The following is an 18,404-nucleotide window of genomic DNA, read 5'->3' on the forward strand; positions in this document are numbered from 1 at the left end:
TGATGGGAGAGCTGAGTAATAAAACACTAACAAAAACAAATACTACTGCCATTGATATATATGCCAAGAGGACCAATCAACGGTGGTAGTGTGTGTGTGTGTGTGTGTGTGTGTGATTATAGCACTAGATAGGTTATAAGATAGTACCTGTCCTTTAGAAGCTTTGTTGAGTTCCTTACAGTTTTCTAATGAATGTATTTTCCTCCACCATCCTTTCAGTTACCACTACAGTACTATTCCTAAAAACAATGTCTAGAAGATGTTTTAAGCCATACATGCCATGCCACAAATGCATTCCTTTTTTTCTGTTTTCCCTCCTTTACCTCAAGTGATGAGGCTTTGGGAAGGAGACAGAGCATTAACAGCTAAGCCATTAAGACCCTCCTACATCTGAGTTAGTGAAAATGCTTCTTTTGTCACAATGTAAATGTTTGCCTTAAATGGAGAGCAATAAGTGTACAGTCATTACCTAACATTTATATGGATGTGGCTGCTCAGTTTCTGGAATAAAATGGAAATGGGGTGGGACCCCCACCGTGATGGTGATTCTGGTAAAGTACTCATAACAGTGAAGATAAGATCACATGCACAACACAGGAGGAAACATTAAGAGGTGGAGCCCAAACACAGATAACACCATCTAAAGTGCATGTTTAAATAACAGGGAATTGGGTCCAGTTTTAAACTAAATTAGTTGAAAGTAATTCCCCTTGATTTCAATGGAGCTTAATTCCAAGTAAATGTTCTTGTGATTTGCAGTGCTAAGGGAGGTTTTGCCGCCATTCTGACTTCCAAGCCCTATATACTGACCCAGAAAGAAATTCAAACAAGGTGCACACTTCTGTACGGTGCCAGAATACATTTCCATATTAGATCTACAAGGATTCATAATGCCTAATCCCTTTAAAGTGAACAGTTTCTTTTCCCCTGACATACTAGATTTTTTCTTCCAAAGCAGAGAATGTATAACATATAATATGCACACAATGATATTTAAAAATAAATAAATAAAGATATTTACTACAAGAAGTTGATTGTCAGCAAACACAATATATTTACTGCATTAGCATTTGCTCACAGTGCAAATGGTACAACAATACATCAGTTCAATATTTCTGATTTTCCCCTTTAAAATGCTGTATGCATTAACTATCATATTTGCATTACATGACAAATGAGCCAATGAAATGTGTGTGAAAATTATCACTTTTTTCACAATATCAAGCATTTTAACCTTAGTATAAGGTACTATAAATCCAAGAAATAAAAACATCCACAAAATATATTACATCTGATTTGTCTCTTTTCCCCTAAGTACTCAACTTTATACAAAAGTCTTTCAAAAAATATCATCCCCTTAGATTTTTGTACTTAAACCTGATTTTTGTTTCTTTCAGTTCACATAGACTGCATTTCTCTCTCTCTCTCTGAGAATGTTTGTTTTAATTTTCTTTTTAACATGCAGACATCAAACCTGGATAAAACACAACCTTTTGGCAACAAGTTTTTTTATAATTATCATCATTGTTTTGCTTAAATATCTGAGCAGTTTTATTAAAACAAATGAAAAGAAAAGAAAAACAAAGCAAGACATGCAATGACATGCACGTACCAGAAGGAGTAAAGGAAAAAAGGCAAACTGCTTTCTCTCCCCACCCCTGTTTATGTTAAGTGACCCCCAAATCAAATCAAAACAAAACAAAACAATAAAATCACATTATAAAAAGTACGCATTTAAAACACTGTTTTCTGCATTTCTGGAAATAATTGTCCTTGTGCTAAAAAAAACAAAAAACAAAACAAAACGCATCCCAAATTGATGCCCATTAGCCCTCTTTCCCAAAATGGCATCCCCCAGGTGAGCTAAAATGACCTGGAAATTGCTAACCCGCCTCCCATTCGTTTGTTAAGGGTCTTATGAACACTTAAATAGTTCATCTGAATCTACCACGCATTCACACGCGCACACGTACTCTCTCTCTCTCTCTCTCTCTCTCTCTGTGTCTCTCTCTCTCTCTCTCACACACACACACACACACACACACACACACAGTGCTTTTAAAGAAGAATAGAAGGGGCAAGGGTATGAACACACACAAAACCCGACCCTCGAAACAGACACACCCTGTAAACTCTCCTGCCTTTCCCACTCCCAACAGTAGCCTAGTCTCAGAGAAAAGTGAATAGGGATCCTCAGCAGTCCTGTACATTCAAGTCAGGGGGAGCCTGACTCCCTCCAGCCCCCTTTTCTCGCTACATTCAGAGCTGCCAACAGCGGATGACAAGAAGGTGGGCTTGGTGTGACAAATCTAGTCAAAGGGATCGATAAATCCATGTTTCTTCATTCTATCTCTCTCTCCACCCAACTCCTCCTTTGGAGGAAATAAAGTTTGAAGGGCCGGCACCAGTTTCCCCAGTTACTACCCCTTTCTCGCTTCCATCCCCCACCCTCAACAATTCTTAAAGCTATATAATAACACCCAGACCCTAGTTTTGCTGTGGTCGCTATTTACAATCACTCTGCACTAGGAAGCTGAGAGTGACGTGGAAGGGCCGGAGCCTGTTTTGGAAAGCCCTGCTCCTTTCCAAGGTGGAAGAAGAGGAGGCCGAAGGCGCCAGCCGAGGAGGGCGGAAGGACAGGCGCGTGTTTGGGGCGGCGGGCGGGCGGGAGTGTCATTGGTTTTATTACAGGTTTGGAGGAGGTTGGGCAATACTTTTGGAGGGATGGGGGAGGGAGGGAGAAAAGGGAGCAAGAGGAAGACTTACGGGAAAGGGGGTTTAATTGCCAAGAAAAAAGAGGAAGGACTCTCTCCATGTGAAAAAGCCAGAAATCACCCAGGTTGCTCCCCAGTCATGGCAAAGGAGAGCAAGGCGACTCCGGCACTCCGAGAGGGAGACCAAGACAGAGGCAGCCACGGCCACAGCAAAGCAGCAGCCGCAGCGCCTTCCTATAGGGGACTGACTGGCTCGCCATCCATTGCAAAAGTCACCCAGTTTCTTCCAGCAATTCCCCAGGGCGTTGGGACTGGGAAGGGAGGGGGGAAGGCTCTGGTGGGGGGGGCACTCCATGGTGCACAGGGGACGGGGAACTTAACTGTTGGCTAAAAAGCAGCCAAGTTCAGTTCAAGAGGCTGACACACGCACGCACGCACACACACGCGCACAGACGGCGTCCACGGGCAGCACGCACTGCGCTTTGGTGCCCCCCTCCATCGAGGGAGAAGGAAAGGAGGAAGATCAGAGGAAGGGCATCTGTTGGGGTAGGGGGAGAGGAATCCAGGGAAGCTTTCCCGTGTCCATCCGCTACCCTTTCACACGTGCCAGACGGAGCTCCCCCCCCAGGCACCCCATGCCCAGGACAGCTCCTCCGGGAGAAGTGGCTCAGTCCCCGCTTGCCCTCCTCTCCTAAGCCGCTGAGAATCAAGACGATCCGGCGGAAAGTTCAAGGCTTCCTCCCACCACCAGCTTGGCTGCGGCGAGAGGCTTGCGCGCAAAGGCATCCCTTTCGCGGGAGCCTGGGGAGGCCAACAGCTTCTGCCGCCGCCGCCGCCGCTCGGCGGGTTTTGCGCCAGGTGGGCACGAAAGACAGCGCTGGAGAGGCACTGGGGCTCGGCGGGGCGGGAGCAGCGTCACGCGCAGGTGGTGACCACGGGGGCCAGCGAGGAGACGGCGGGCGAGCCGCCGGGCCCGGCCCCCCCGGGCGCGCTGACAGCCGCCGCCGAGCCCTTGTCGGCCTTCTTCTCTTTCTGCTTGAGGTGGATCTTGGCATGCCTCTTGCGCTCGTCGCTGCGCGCGAACTTGCGCCCGCAGAACTCGCAGGCGAAGGGCTTCTCGCCCGTGTGCGTGCGGATGTGCGTGGTGAGGTGGTCGCTGCGGCTGAAGCTGCGCATGCAGATGCGGCACTGGAAGGGCTTGTGGCCCGTGTGGATGCGCAGGTGCCGCGTCAGCTCGTCGGAGCGCGAGAAGCGCCGGTCGCAGCCCTCCGCCGGGCAGGCGTGCGGCCGCTCGTGCAGGGGCGTCTTGCTGGGCCGGTTGGGGTACTTGCGCGGCCGGATGGGCTTGAGCGTGAGCGGGGGCTGCTGCTGCGCTAGGCTGCCGAAGCCCGGGTGGATCTGCTTGTCCTTGAAGGCTTTGATGGTCTCCAGGGGGGTGATGGGCGGCGGGTTGACCCGGATCGAGTCCAGGTTCTGGAAAGGTTTGTGCTCGGGGAGGCTGCCCAGGTCGTTGGGGTGCCCGTGGTAGAGGTTGTAGTCCGGGATCATGGGGAAGAGGTTGCTCTCCAGGCCTCCGCCCCCGCCTCCGCCGCCGCCGGGCTTGGCCCCTTGGTAATCCTGCGCCGAGTAGGAGAGGCCGGCGTTGCCCTGCGGGTCGTGGAAGGGCACCGGCTCGCCCGCGTAAAGGTCACTGCAGGTGGAATAAGGGGGCAGCGCTGGGTACATGCCTTCGACGTCGCCCTGGCTCTGGACCTGCACCATGCTGCCCGTCGAGGCCTGCGCGCTGGAGGAGGGCGGCGGCGGCGGAGGCACCCCCAGGATGCCCGCGCTCATCAGGCTGATGATGTTGTCCTGGCACCAGTTGGACGGCGAGTCGAAGGCGAACTTGCCCAGGTAGGTCACCGTTTTGTTGCCGCCGGGGGCGGGCTGGAAGGAGCCCGAGTACGACGACAGGTCTTGGCCGGACTTGTCGTTGGCTAAGCCAATATCCATAACATTATCTGCGGAGGGCGAGAAGGAGAGAAGCCAGAGCGGGGAGAAAAGGGGAAAGGAAGGAAGGACGGAAGAAAGAAAGAAAACGGGTCAGCGATTGCGGGGCAGGGGGAGTCGTCGGGTTGCGGGGAAGGGGCCCTTATTTAGACAAGGGAGAATTCATTGGGCGTAGGTGGGATTCCCCCCCCCCCCCCCAGTTTGGAAGTCCGAATCCTGCAAAGCGATGGGAAGGCGCGGGCAGAAGCTGAGCAGCACCGCCTCCAGCACATGGTCTTGCACACGAGACAGATCAGGTGCAGACACAAGGAAAGAGCCGCCGTCGGGAGGCCGGGGAGGCGGAGCCCTTGAGTGTATCTGCTCAAAGATCGGGATCCTACAGGGGAGGGGCACACAAAACCCGATCAAAGGCTGATCCGCCGCCCGGGCGCCCAACAAGTGCCGGGAAACGGAGGCTCTAACTTCCAAGGAGTCTGGACTGTGCATCTCTACATAGCCACGTATGCACACAAGCACACCAGCTCTCACACAGATATGTGATATGTATGTGTCTGTAACGATTTCAGCACACGCACCACACGCACATATAGGGCGGCATACATGTACTCCGCCATATGCGCGCGCGCACTTGGAACGCTAGAAAGCAACAACATACAACTGTGGCACTTGCCTGGGTACGAAATGCAAGCATGTACAAACACACACGTTAGTGACATACGTACACACACCCAGACGAGACAGACACACGCGCGAGAGAATATCTAAGCGCGCACACACAAGCAGCTAACGTAATCTGCACAGGCCATCTTCATGGGAACCTGGGAAGGGGAGCAGGGAGGCGACTCCACTGCCGGAGCCGCCGGACGAGCCTCCGAGTTTCCTACGTACTTGAGCCTCCAAGGCATCGGGCAACGCTGGTCGGGTGTCTGTGTACTTAGGGAGAGGTCCGACGAGAACACAACCCCGGGGAGAGAGGGGGGAAGATTGGGAGAGGGAGCAGGAGGAGGAGGAGGAGAAGCGGGGTCAGGAGGAAGCAGGTACCTGAAGTTACAGGTAGGCTCAGGCTGCCAAGAGCGAACTGGTCTGCCTCTCGTTCTCTCTTTCTCTCTGCTGCTCTCCAGGCGTTTTCCCACCCCACCGACGCAGACCGGGACTTCCAGCAGAGCTTTACAAACTTGCCGTGATTTCTGCGTCGAGACCAGTTATGAAAAATATAAGGGGGAGGGTGTTTTTTCTTTCTCTGTCTCTCTCGCTCTCTTTTTAGGGGTGGCGGGGGAGATCAAGCAATACTGTGGAGAGGAGGGGTTGCGACTTGGCCGGGGGGGGGAGTGTTGGTTGATCGAAATGAGAGAGCCCTGCACTGCTTGTGCGGGTGAGGCCAGGCAGAACCGAACCGGGTCTGCTCTCACAGCAACGCTTGCAGCAAAAGAGGCTCCAGCCCAGCGCGCAGACCTCTCGCCTCCCGGCGCAGTCCGCGCGGGTGCCCAGCGTCCCCTCCACTTCCCTGGCGGCGTCCAGAAAGAGCCGACGCAACTTCACCTGCCCCGGATGGCTCGGGCACGAGAGATGGAGGCCGAGGAAGCCCCCTCCTCTCCCGGCCCCAACCTCAGTTCTCCTCTTTGCCTACCCCCTTCTCCGACTCCAGGAATCCTCCTCCGAGAAACCTCCCCACGTTGGGAAACAGAAAAAGAAGATCCCCCTCACCCGCTCCCACCCGCTTCTCGTTCCGACATGATTTCTGTATACGTATAGCTAAAACGAGGCAGGAGAATGGGGGGGGGGTGCTGGGTTGTGTGCGTGTGCCCAGGGAGGAGGGGTGCCCGCGCGGCGATGGCAGCCTGTGCCACAGAGAAGCCACAGCGCACGGAGAGGGAGACAGAGACACGCGCACAAGGACCACCAGACACGGGGAAACACACACACACGGACATGCATGCGAAGGACTTGCAGGGGAGAAGGGCGAATCAGCCCCACGGCCCGAGAGACCCGTGGCGAGGCCTCCAAAGGGCAAAGTCCAAGGGGCGCGAGGGAGAAGGGCGGCTTCCAAGGGCCCCTCGCTCGCTCGCTCGCCCGGCCTGCCAGCCCCTTCCCCACCGTACCTTCCAGCTTCTCCCCCCGCTGGGAGTTCCTGCCTGCCCCTCTCCTCCGGAGCCCGCCAGCGCAGCGGCAGCAGCAATGGCTCCAGCGCGCAGAGGAGGCGGTGGAGGGATGGATGGGAGATGGGGGTAGGGGCAGATCCACAGGCTCAGCTCCGGCCTCTCTTTGCCCGCGAAGCCTTCACCGCCCGCCCACCCACCCCCGACAGAGCGACATGCTTCGCCCCCTCCCTCCCTCCCTCCCTCCCCCTTCCTTCTTTACCTGTCGCCATCTGGTTATTATAGTGAGCCACCGACGCCTCGCCGTTGCTGGAGAAGATGTTCAGAGAGTTGGGGATCTCCTCGGGGTACAAATTGTCAGGCAACTGGTTCATCAAAGTGTTCATGGTCCCTGGCAGCTTATCCACGAGTTTGCCTGTCATAGCACTGGAGGAAGAGGAGAAGGAGGCTGCGGCGGCGGCGGGTTCAAAGCGGCTCCGAGCTCCGCTCCTGACAAGGCGGCATCCGCGTGGCAAATCCGTGCGAAGGAGACCATGCGAGAGAAAAGTTGCGGCGGCAAGGGGGGGGGGCGCTGCTGGGGGAGGAAAGAAGGCGCTGTGGGCCCGGGGAGGGGGCCAGTTGGCGGAGGAGGGTGGGAAGGTGGGTGGTCGGCGGGGGCGCGCAATCCTCGGTGGATCCCCGGAGGTGTTTCCTGAAGGGAGGAGGTGGGAGTCCCGATCTGCTTTGCAGATGTGATGGCAGAAGATGGTGGGAGTCTTTAATCCCTCCCTGCCTCCCCTCCTCCTCCTCCTCCTCCCCGGCCTCGCTCTTCCTTCCCTGCCTTCTTCTCTCGCTCGTTCAGCAGGTTCCCTCACTGCAGCCCAAATGCTCAGCCAGGGAAATCCGCTAGCCTATTTATGTGAGCGACGGGAAAGCTCCGTGACGTAGCTGCCCATATATGGACAGATAAAGCGGCGCCGAAGCCGAGACGTCACAATGGAAGCTCCTCACAATGGAACGTTTCGAAAGCAGGAAGCAGCCAGAGCTGCGCGCTGCCGCCGCCGCCGCCGCAGCCCCCGGCCGGGCGAAGGGAGAGCCCGGAGCCGGCCAGCTGGCCGGGGGGCAAGGACGGGGCGCCGCTCGGGGGGCTCTCCGGAGGCCGCCCTCGGCTCCACGCGCCTGCCTGGCTTGCAAAGCATCGCCAGGCGGCGGACCGGCCTCTCCCCACCCGGCGAAGGGCCCGGGCTGGCCAGCGCCCCACGCCCCCGGCGCGCTTCCCCCAGCACTATTTACCTCGTGCTCGTCTTCGGGGAGGAGGAGGAGGAGGAGGAGGAAGCGGGGGTGAATAACGCGCCTCCGCAGCAGACAGACACGCGCCCTTGTTTTCACAGCGCCCATTGCTAAACAGCTCCGCTGTGCTGCCGCTGCCCTCTTGAGCTTTGGATTGCATCCACAGACCCGTGCGCACGCCGCGGGATCCGAGCCGCGAAGAAGGCGCCTCTCCGCACCAGACGAGCAGCCGGAGGGGCCGGACCCCGCCGCCCCGCCAGGACCCCCTTCCAGCCACAGCAAGGTCCTTCCTTTGGGGCTCGCCCTGCGCGTCCCCCGAGCGCTGGAGCTGCGCAGAGAGATCTATGAAAACGCACCGTAGAGCGAATAGGCCTGAACGCCAGGCAGTCGGTAATGGTACGCCCAACGCCCCGATCCGCTAAGCTCCAAAGGAGCCCAGTGTGGCCTAAAAGCAGGGATGAGGGATCAGGGGTAACTGTTGATACCGTCCAGGAACATCTGCAGAGCCGCCCGCAGCTTAGTCACCCCTGGCCTAAAAAGTTCCCCCCTCATCCTCAAAACAACATGGTGAGGTAGATCTACCTGGAAAGGCTAACCACCTGGCGGGCTGATTTTATAAATGAATAAGCAGGCCGTAAGAAACGCAGCGCAAGGCTCCAGAGCGAACAGGCCAAAGCTTTGGGCAGAGCGGAGATCCTCGCGGACCCTCGCCCTGGTCTAAACCAGGGAACAAAGCCGGTTGCCAAGAAGCGTCAGCCGCTGCAGCCGCTGCTTTTGTGGGAGTCGAGGTCGGATGCAAATAGGAAGGCCATGGCAGACTCGGATTTCCCTCGCCTTGTTCGCCGCCGACGTTGCCCCCCTTCCCTCCCCCCGCTGCAATAATTCTCGGCTGGAAATCAGACGCAGCAATATAGTATATCGAGCAATTTCAAGCAAGCAGCACTTTGTCAGTGATTGCTAGCCCTCCCCTCCTCCCGGTTTAAAGTTTGGCACTTGTGAGGCGTCAGTAATTAGGTGGTTTCGTGCTAAGTGTGCCAACTGATGCTATCTTTAAATAAAACCCTCCGAGTTATGTAGCAAATGTATGGAAAAATTATATGTTGCAATAGCTCGACTTACCCAACTCCTGCACGGCCAGCTCTGCAACGGGAGTGAAATGCACGCTGGAAGGAAACCTGGATTTGGCAAAGGGAGGGGGAGAGAAGCGAGTGGCGGGGCAGGAGCGCGCGAGGAGGCTGAGAAGAGCATCTCCGGAGATCAGACACGCATAGGCTGCTTCTTCTTTAACTTTAGGGCACGTGTAATTCTACTTGGGGATTTCTACTTGGGGTGATGGTCGAGGGCGAGGCACAGCGCCAAGATGCCTTACAGTCCCGATCTTAAAATCCTAGAAATGTAAGAAGGGACCACGAGGGTCATCTAGTCCAACCCCTTGCAAGGCAGGAACCTTTTACTCCTTGGTGGCTCAGCTGGTAGAGCATGAGACTCTTCATGCCATGGTCGAGGGTTCGAGCCCCATGTTGGGCAAGAGTCCTGCATCGCAGGGGTTGGACTAGATGACTCTCGCGGTCACTTCCAGCTGTACAGCTCTATGATTTTATTCCATGTGGGGCTCGAACCCACGACTCTGAACTTACGAATCTCATGCTCTACCAACTGAGTTATCCCAACTGAGCTGTTTTAGGTGTCTTTACCCAGAAACAAGCCCTACCGCGCTTGATGGAGGGTTAGTTCCACGCGAGGCTGCAGCGCTAACTTCGAGAGCGCAGTAATTCTCGATGGACGTGGCTAGGATTGGGCTGTGAGCCCGTGTGCGCAGGACTGCAATCTCAGGCTGTAATCCTTCAGGAGAGTTGGATTTGTTTGGGGTATTTGCGTGTTTGCCCATTTCATTTCTTTATTTGTTCCTTACATTTTCTATTCCACCCTTCTTCCTGTTATGGAACCCAAAGTGGCTACACGTGGTCGCAGGAGATCACCCACCCAGCAGACCCAGTCCTGCTTAGCTTCAGCCAGGCGGCGGCCTCGTCACCCTTCAGGCCGTTTCCTGAGAAGGTTTGGGGCGTCGAAAGCGTTGCTGACTAACTTATGGGCTACTATGAGGCGCCCCCCCCATTTACTTCTAAGACGACGAAGCTGTTACCTGGATCATTCCCCAAGAGCGCCTAGATATCTGGTTACTATGAAGTGCTGGAAACCAACCACGACAAACGTATTAAGAAAAATGGAGGTGGGGACACTTCTTTTGGCGGGAGGGAACGACTTTATCTCGTTAAAAACAGACGTTTTGAGCTTTGCAGTCAATCCTGCCTCCCCTCTGGGGGGGGGGGGTTCCCAGTTCTGGGTGGGGCGGGCGCCCCTTTGGATTCCACTCTCCCCGGCAGGCGATGCTGGATGACCTCGGTCCTGCAACGGGACTCCTGCGCAAGTCCCAAGATGGGGGGGGGGGAGTCAAAGCCCTCGTCCCGGTGCAAGAGCCGCTTCCCCCTCCCCCCCACCCGGCAGGTGGATGCGCGCCCCCTCCCCCCAAACCGGATTCGAGCAGAAGCGCGCGCGCGCGGGCCGGCAGCGCGGAGACTTGGCTCGGGACTCGAGGCGTCCTTTGGGAGGGGGGGGGGGAGAGGCAGCCGCGGCGCCGGAGCCGGGCCAGGGTCGCGCGCGGGACGGGGCGCAAGAGGCGGGAGGGAGAGGAGCAGGCAGGTGCTGGGGGGGGGGGGCGAGGCGCCGCCGCGGGCTCGGCTGGGCCGCCCGCCGAGGGGAAGCGCCATACAAGGCCAGGATCCGGGCCCGCCCCGCTCTCCTTATTTGGCGCCCGGTTCCGGCTCCCGGGTGGCCTCTCCCCCCCCCCCCCGCTCTCGCTACCAGTGGAAAGAGAGACGGAGGCGCAGCGGAACCCGCAGCCTTTGCAGGCGCCGGCCGGGGGAGGGGAGCGCGGAGGAGCCCCGCGGGCCTGGGCCCGGCCAGCCGAATTGCGCCCCGCAGCCAGGATCTTGCGGCGAGGAAGGAGCCCAGTCTGCTCTGCTCCCTCCTTCCCCGCAGAGCTGCCGAGGGAAATCAATGTTCTCCTGCTAGTTCTCCTGCTAGTGCCCCCCCCTTCCTCTCTCGGTGCACATAGCACGATTGCAATCTCTCTCTCTCCCCCCCCCAAGTTAAACTAATGGAGCAAGCCAGCGCCAAAGATCCGTAGAACTGTGAAGTTGGAGGGGTCCCCCCGAGTCATCTAGCAGGAATCTCACCAGAAGCATCCATGGCCGATGACCATCCAGCCTCTGCCTAGAAACCTCCAAGGAAGGAGAGTCCACTGCCTATGTACCCCCTCCCCATCCCAAGGGGGAGGGATGCTTCTCCGGCCTGTATTTCAGACTATGCGAGTTTGTTTAAAGTTTAATTGACTATTGTATTTTAATATTCTGTTGGAAGCTGCCCAGAGTGGCTGGGGAAACCCATCCAGATTATTATTAGAGAGAAGGCACTCGGCAGCAGTTATTTGCTGTTTAAAGTGACAGCTGTATGGCTTCGGCTTGATGTTTCATTTGTGAGCCGCCCTGGGACGCCATGGCTGAAAGGCGGGGTGCAAATAAATTGGAGATAACAAGTGCTGTACACGCTTATGGCGAACAGAACTGACAGTGGAATCCTGTGCCTGGTTACTCTACAAGCCAGTCCTCCTGTGTACAGTTGGGGTTTCCCAGGAAATATGTTTAGGATAGGAGCTTCAGTGTCTCTTTACAAGAAAACATGATAAATAGGTACACACAGCAAAAATACAAATCACATGTGTGTGTGTGAGAGAGAGAATTTGAGTTGTGTTGATTAAATTGCTAGATTATGAGCTTTAAAATAGGAAAATGAGAACTGCTCTTAAAATATTATTAATAATAATAAAGCAACAATAAAAAAAACATTTCCCCTTATCAATTTGTACTGCAATCCTCAGCATGTTTACTTGAAAGTAAGTCTCACTGGGTTTAAATGAACAGACTAAACTTAAAAGGGCAACATGTCAGCATCCTTATTCTGGAATAGATCTCAAGAGCTTTCCCACTCCAAAACTACTCCCAAAGCTCATTTGTGCTGCCCTCCCTCCCCCCAAATCTGATGTTGCTTCTGCTTCTCAGTGGAGGAGTAGGAATCTGTGACCTCACTGCCTGATAAGGGCAGAGGGCCAACTGCTTGCAAGCTTTCTGGAAGTGGGCACTAGACCTTCCTGTTGTGGGCAAACTGTGGAGGTTTCGGCTGCCTGCTCCCTGTGGTCTAGTCAGTAGGCGTCCAGGATCTTATTCAAAATAAACCTACTTCAGCAGTGAAACCACACAGCACTCAAGGCATCCTCACACAAAGCAGGACAGATTATCCTGTCCCCTTCCTTTAGACTGTGGGCACAGCTTGGCAGGGCATTTGGGATGTGTGTGAATTGGGGGGGGGGGAATCCTTATGGCATCCCACCCATCATTTAATTTAACCCACAGCACATTTGAGTGAGGCTTATGTTGGGCACAACCTGGTGAATAATTTCATCCCCCCCCCCCGTACATGCCTACCTTCCACCCTCTAGGGTGAGGGAAATCTACTGCCCAATGCAAGCACTGCATCTTCTCTCATGAGAGGGTCACTGCTGGGTGTAGTAGCCAGATGAATGTCTAACAGGAGAGCTTCTCAGGAATTGTGACATTCAGGCTGGCCTTACTGGAACCCACTGGGTGCATGTGTGAAAACAACTGGGGACTCCAGTGATTATGCGGTGTGTGATCTAAGTTGTGCACCCCAATGTCCACCTAGAACATAAGAAGAGCTCTGCTTCACAGGGTACCCAACAAGATGTTTCCAAGAGGCATCACAAGTAGGACATTAAGAAAATCACCCTCCTGTGCTGTCATCTTCCCCATAATAACTGCTATTCAGAGGTATACTGCACCTGAGCCTGGAGGTTCAATTTAGACATGTTCCCCCATGCATTTGTTTATTCCCTTTTTAATGTGGACACCATTGCACATTGTCACAGTGAATCCCATACTTTAATTGCGTGTTCTGTGAAGAAATACATGCTTTCGTCTGTCATGGTTGATGAGGCATACCTCTCAGATTATGTAGGAAATTTATTGGGCTTTCTGGAAGTGAGGGAAAGTGGTGAGTGAAAAGCACTATTGGGGTTTTTGTTTTGGTAGGAAGGTGGCATATAGTACATATTTAAAACAACCAAGTCAGGCAATTCACAGGAGCAATCCTGCATACTAATAGCAAACTCATTATTCAAGTGTGGATCCTTATGAAGAAAAAAGCGACACCATAAGAGGGAGGAATCTGCAGGTTTGGGGAATCCCCAAGGTTTGCTAAAGTACAAAAACATATTGGGGGTGTGAGAAAAATTGTATAAGGGACAAATGCCTCAAACAGCCCAGTGAGAACTGAGCATGCTGGGGGGGGGGCGCTAGGGGCGCCTTGGAAGATGGTGGATATTAACATCTATCCAGCCACACCCGCAAGACGAATGCCTCGCAAGACGGAAAACTCGCTAGACGAAAGAGTTTTCCGTTTTGGAGGTGCTTCGCAAAACAAATTTCCTATGGGCTTGCTTCGCAAGACAACAATGCCTTGTGAGTTCCTGCGGGTTTTTTCCCCTTCCCCCCTCCTTTTTCTAAGCCGCTAAGCCACTTATCAGCTGATCCGATCAGCAGATAAGCCGCTAATAGCGCTAATAGCGCTAATCCGTCAATGGGCTTGCTTCGCAAGACGAAAAAACCGCTAGACGAAGAGAATCACAGAATGGATTCTTTTCGTCTTGCGAGGCACCACTGTAATTAGAGGCTGATTATGGGGAGTAAATCAGTCTCCCTCATCTCTCCAGGCGGGAGAGATGCAGTTTTCACCCGCTGTTGCCATAAATCACCCCTGAGTTCAGAAGAAGGAGGGGGTGAGGCACTGGGTGCACAACCCTCGGCGGGCCTCGGAACTCCTCCAAAGCTGCTTCCAGGTGCGAAACTAGTTGCGTTACTTAAAAGGAAAAAAATTGGTGAAAGATAACGCACATGCTTCAAGAGAGGCAGGAGGTTTTTATCTGCTAACAATTTTACCACTGAAATGAAGAAGACTGAGACGGAAGATTACATCAAAGTACTACGGACATGGTATGTGGAATGGAATGCAACGGAACTGAAAGGGGGGGGGATGACTTTTTTTTTGTTCTATGTGATTAACTAATAACCGTCCCTCTTAGAAGATCTGTCACAGCAACTAATTGGCAAATGGGACTAAAAATGAACTGTGTGGGAATAATATGAACTAAAAGGTTTTACTCTGTAAAGGATTTGGAAAGAAGAAGGGTTCTCTCTGTGATGCAGTAAGAATGGAGATTTGATATGAGACCTGTGTTGCAGGAGGTTTGGTCTTGGGGAGGACGAGCCGAAGATTTATTATTTTCGAAGAGATTGCGAACTGGAGGGGGCAGCCCTCCTGGAAAAAGACTAATTTACGATGCAACAGGTCGGGAAAGTTAAAGAGTGAGCTTTTAGACTGTATTTCATCGGAACGACAAGATGGCGATTGCTTGCTTGAGCGGAAATGCCTGGACTATTGGATGAGAGTGATTTACGAGAAAGCAGTACAAAGCCCACACAGAAATACAAATAAAACTGTTTTTTTCAACCCACTTGCGGAGCAACTCGGAGGTGAATGAAAAGGAAAATGTGTAACGACAAGGATTGAGAAAAGGGGACTGGAAATATCATTCTTAATATGAAAGCAGCAGAAATACAGTGGTGCCCCGCAAGACGAATGCCTCACAAGACGAAAAACCCGCTAGACGAAAGGGTTTTCCGTTTTTTGATGCGCTTTGCAAGACGAATTTCCCTATGGGCTTGCTTCGCAAGACGAAAACGTCTTGCAAGTCTTGCGATTTTGTTTCGCCCCCCCTTTTTCTAAGCCGCTAAGCCGCTAATAGCCTTTTAGCCACTAAGCCGCTAAGCCTTTAATAGCTGCTAAACCACTAATAGCGTTAATCTGCTAAGTCGCTAATAGGGTTGCTTCGCAAGACGAAAAAACCGCTAGACGAAGAGACTCGCGGAACGGATTATTTTCGTCTTGCGAGGCACCACTGTATTCGAGGATTGGACTCCTGCCTATCAAGAAGCATGGGTACCCCACACAAAAATTTATAATTTGGAAAACAATGGGATTATATGATATGTATTATAATTTGGATTAATTGGTTTGATGTGTTTAATTTGGTAATATGAAACTTAATTAAAAATATTTTTTAAAGAAAGAGAAGTGAGCATGCTCAGTGGCCACAGAATAGAGTATCCTGGGAAAGGATGTGACTTATTGGAACCCTGAACAGCTAACATACTACCACCACCACCACTACTACTACTAATTGAATTTATATACCATCCTATACTCACAGGTATTGTTTCAGGATCCACTTTTGGGGTCCACATAGCCAGTGTGGATCCAACACATTTTGTTGCCACCGGAAGAAAATTTAAATGGGACCCTTTCTGTAATTAAGGGGGTGGGGCACAATTCACTTGGGCATTCACCTGGAAAAGCCTGATTGACATGAATGTGGGATGTAAAATTGCAGTCAAGTACAACATCCCTACAGTGGACATGTTAGGGGATGTTTTGTCCCACCAGGAGAAGGCTTCCTGTTTCCTCCTGAGCTGGGACAGACTTGAAAAGGGTGTGGTGTGTTGTACTAGCATGGAGGAGCACACGGCCTCCATGTTCTGATTAGTGTGTGTGTTCTCCATTTTGGATGTTGCTGTGTGTTTGGAGAAGTGACTGCTTAGCCGCAGTCACTTGGGACTCGCTTCTTTATGGAATAGTTCTAGTTGTTATGTAACCTAAGCCTGCCTTCAGGGATAGGTCTGTGAACCTGAATGAATCTGAGAGTAAACTACTTTTATATTAACGTTAATCAGATTCTTGTGTTTATTCTTTTTAAGAGGCAGTAGAAGGGATTTTACCAGGAAGGAAGGAAGACTCAGATGAGTCAGCAACAAGCTCATCACTGCCTAATTTAAAAAGGGGGATGTTTGGAACTCTGCTAGAATATGGAACTTGCTAGTGCAAGTTAGGAAGGAGATTATTAAATAATATATCCTCTCCTGCCTTCCTAATCATCCCCACAATGAACAAGAGCTGTACAACACCGTTATTTGCCCCCATAAGTCATATTTGTCTGTCTTCCTGTTTGCTGTGCTTAATGGCCTGCAGAAACCTCACCTCATATTTCTAGTATTGCCTCTGCAAACAATCCCTTTCTAGTAACCAGCTTCTAGGTTTCTAGAGCTCTGCACCATCTTATGACATCAGCTTTGTTCTTAGGAGTGATGTCTACCAAAGCCCAGTTTCACTCCTAGTGCCTACTTGGGGGAGCATTCTATGGGATGCAGTCCCTTAGGCAACAGGAAGGGGTTTCCTTGTCTTGAAGCCCCTCCTCCAAAGGAATGGGAGATGGTAGAGGAAAGGCGGGTGGCCTGGCAGTCAGAGATGAGGAGAGGCCAGTCAACAGGAATGGGAGCACAGTGTGTCCAAGGGTGAGGCAGGGCGCATGGCTGATGTGAGGTCTAGGGTGGTGTGTTAGTAAAGTCAATGATTACAACAGCACTGTTAGCAGAATCACTTAAATAACAGAGTCCAAAAGGAACAGTCTTGGTAACAATTTACTGAGGAAACTTGAACAAAAGCAGTGTACAATTGAGGAGAAATAAACAGAGAGGTTTTGTCTTTATTCCTGCAGGCCTTGTACATCGCAGGGAGATACTCAACCAAACCTAGAGAGGAAAAGCTCCCTGAGATCCACACAGCCAATCAGGGCACATGCTACCTCAGCAAACAACATGCTACTCTTCCGGGTTGCTAAGCAACACCCCCCACCCCCTCTTGGCTATTTCACAAATTCTTAAGTTACAAACTGAATAATCCTTGCTGTTACTGTACACTTTCAACATGATGTTGGGCTAGGACAGAGGAGACCTCAAGTTCAAATCCTCACTCGGTAATAAAACTCACTGGGAACCCTTAGGGCAGTCACTGTCTCTTGGTCTGGCCTTCCTCACAGGGTTTTTGTAAGATAAAGGAGGGTGTAGATACTAGCAGCAATCTCCAAGTATGAAATCTTACATACTCAAAACAGTAGCACACGCACAAGAAGGAGGTAGCAGTAGGCTTGGGGAATCTTAACGTTTGCAAGGGTAAAAGAAATATTTGGGGAGGGGGAAATGCAATGGGGAGAACCACAAAAACAGCCCCACGAGGAGTGAGCATGCTCAGTGGCACACAAAATGCGGAGTGTCTGCTGAGGAGAGGAATGGAGGAGAAAGAAATGGAGTGTCCTGGAAAAGGCCATGGCTGGCTGAAACTTTGAAAGGGAGCAATCAATACTGCAACATTTTGTTGCAGGTCCCCCTTGTGTAATAAATAAGTGTGGAGGAGGTGACAGTGCTCTTCTTTGACAGGTACAAAGAAGAGAAGATTATCTGGAAACAACAACATGGGCTGCTGCTGCTTTGGCTATAGAAATGCAGGAAGGCTTTGGGGTGATTGAAGTCAGCATACCATTCTAATATTGTGCATGTGGCAGCAAAACACCTAATGCCACTCCAGTAGGATACAAATATTTTCTTTCTTTATTGCTTTCCAAATACAGTCGATATAATAATTATGTGCCTTATCTTGGTGTGTTATGGCATGCAAAGGCTGAGGATATCAAGTCAATTGATACTTCTGTTGTCTGATTTGGGAGCTTTAAATCAGACTTGAGCTGTAATCCTATACACCCTAACTTGGGAGTAACTTCTTGACAAGTAAACATGCATAGGATTGGGTTGTGCTGCTTTTAAAACTCAGTGGTCTGGTGCTGGGGAGAAGCATCCTAAGGAGTACTGAAGGGGAAGGGCCATAGCTCAGTGGCCTCAGAGCACTGGCCTTGCATCGAGAAGGTCCCATGTTCAATGCCTGGCATCTCTAAGAGGCCCCCTGCCTGACATGTTGAAAAGGTGCTGCCAGTCAGTGCAGAGTTGACCATTCTGAGCTAGATGGACCCGTGGTCTGACTCCATAAAAGCTGCTTCTTTTGTCCTTAAGCTCAGCTGAGCTGTTAAAAGTTAAAGGAAGACCCACCTCCTCCCCCGTGGTCTTCAGCACCTGCCCTTTGCATCTCCAGGCTTGCTTGGTTGGATGCCGCACAGGCAGCTCTGGCTGGTGTCCACTGGGAGACCAACAGAAGGGAAGTCAGAAGGCAGGCCAATGGGGGCTGGCTGAGGGCCAACTGAGGTTGGTGGGGCAATGGAAAGGGTGCTCTTAGTTGTGGCACTCAGGTTGTGGGACTGCCT

General features: G+C 52.2%; 1 protein-coding gene and 1 long non-coding RNA gene across 2 annotated transcripts; one reads left to right on the plus strand and one right to left on the minus strand.

Annotated features, from left to right (window-relative positions):
- Window positions 1-1,030: 1,030 nt before the first annotated feature.
- On the minus strand, window positions 1,031-7,836 carry EGR3 (early growth response 3). The gene is given in 4 exon segments (XM_083480613.1): window positions 1,031-4,714; window positions 5,745-5,885; window positions 5,888-5,890; window positions 7,062-7,836. Coding segments are annotated over 4 exon segments (1,389 nt in total). The 5' UTR covers window positions 7,222-7,836; the 3' UTR covers window positions 1,031-3,629.
- Window positions 7,837-7,852: 16 nt separating this feature from the next.
- LOC310695836 lies at window positions 7,853-16,993 on the plus strand. The gene is made up of 3 exons (XR_014520266.1): window positions 7,853-8,458; window positions 10,021-10,298; window positions 16,812-16,993. It is a non-coding gene; the product is annotated as an uncharacterized lncRNA (long non-coding RNA).
- The last annotated feature ends 1,411 nt before the right edge of the window (window positions 16,994-18,404 follow it).

This window comes from Podarcis liolepis (genome assembly GCF_965112155.1).
Source record: "Podarcis liolepis genome assembly, chromosome: 16".
NCBI lineage: Eukaryota > Metazoa > Chordata > Lepidosauria > Squamata > Lacertidae > Podarcis > Podarcis liolepis.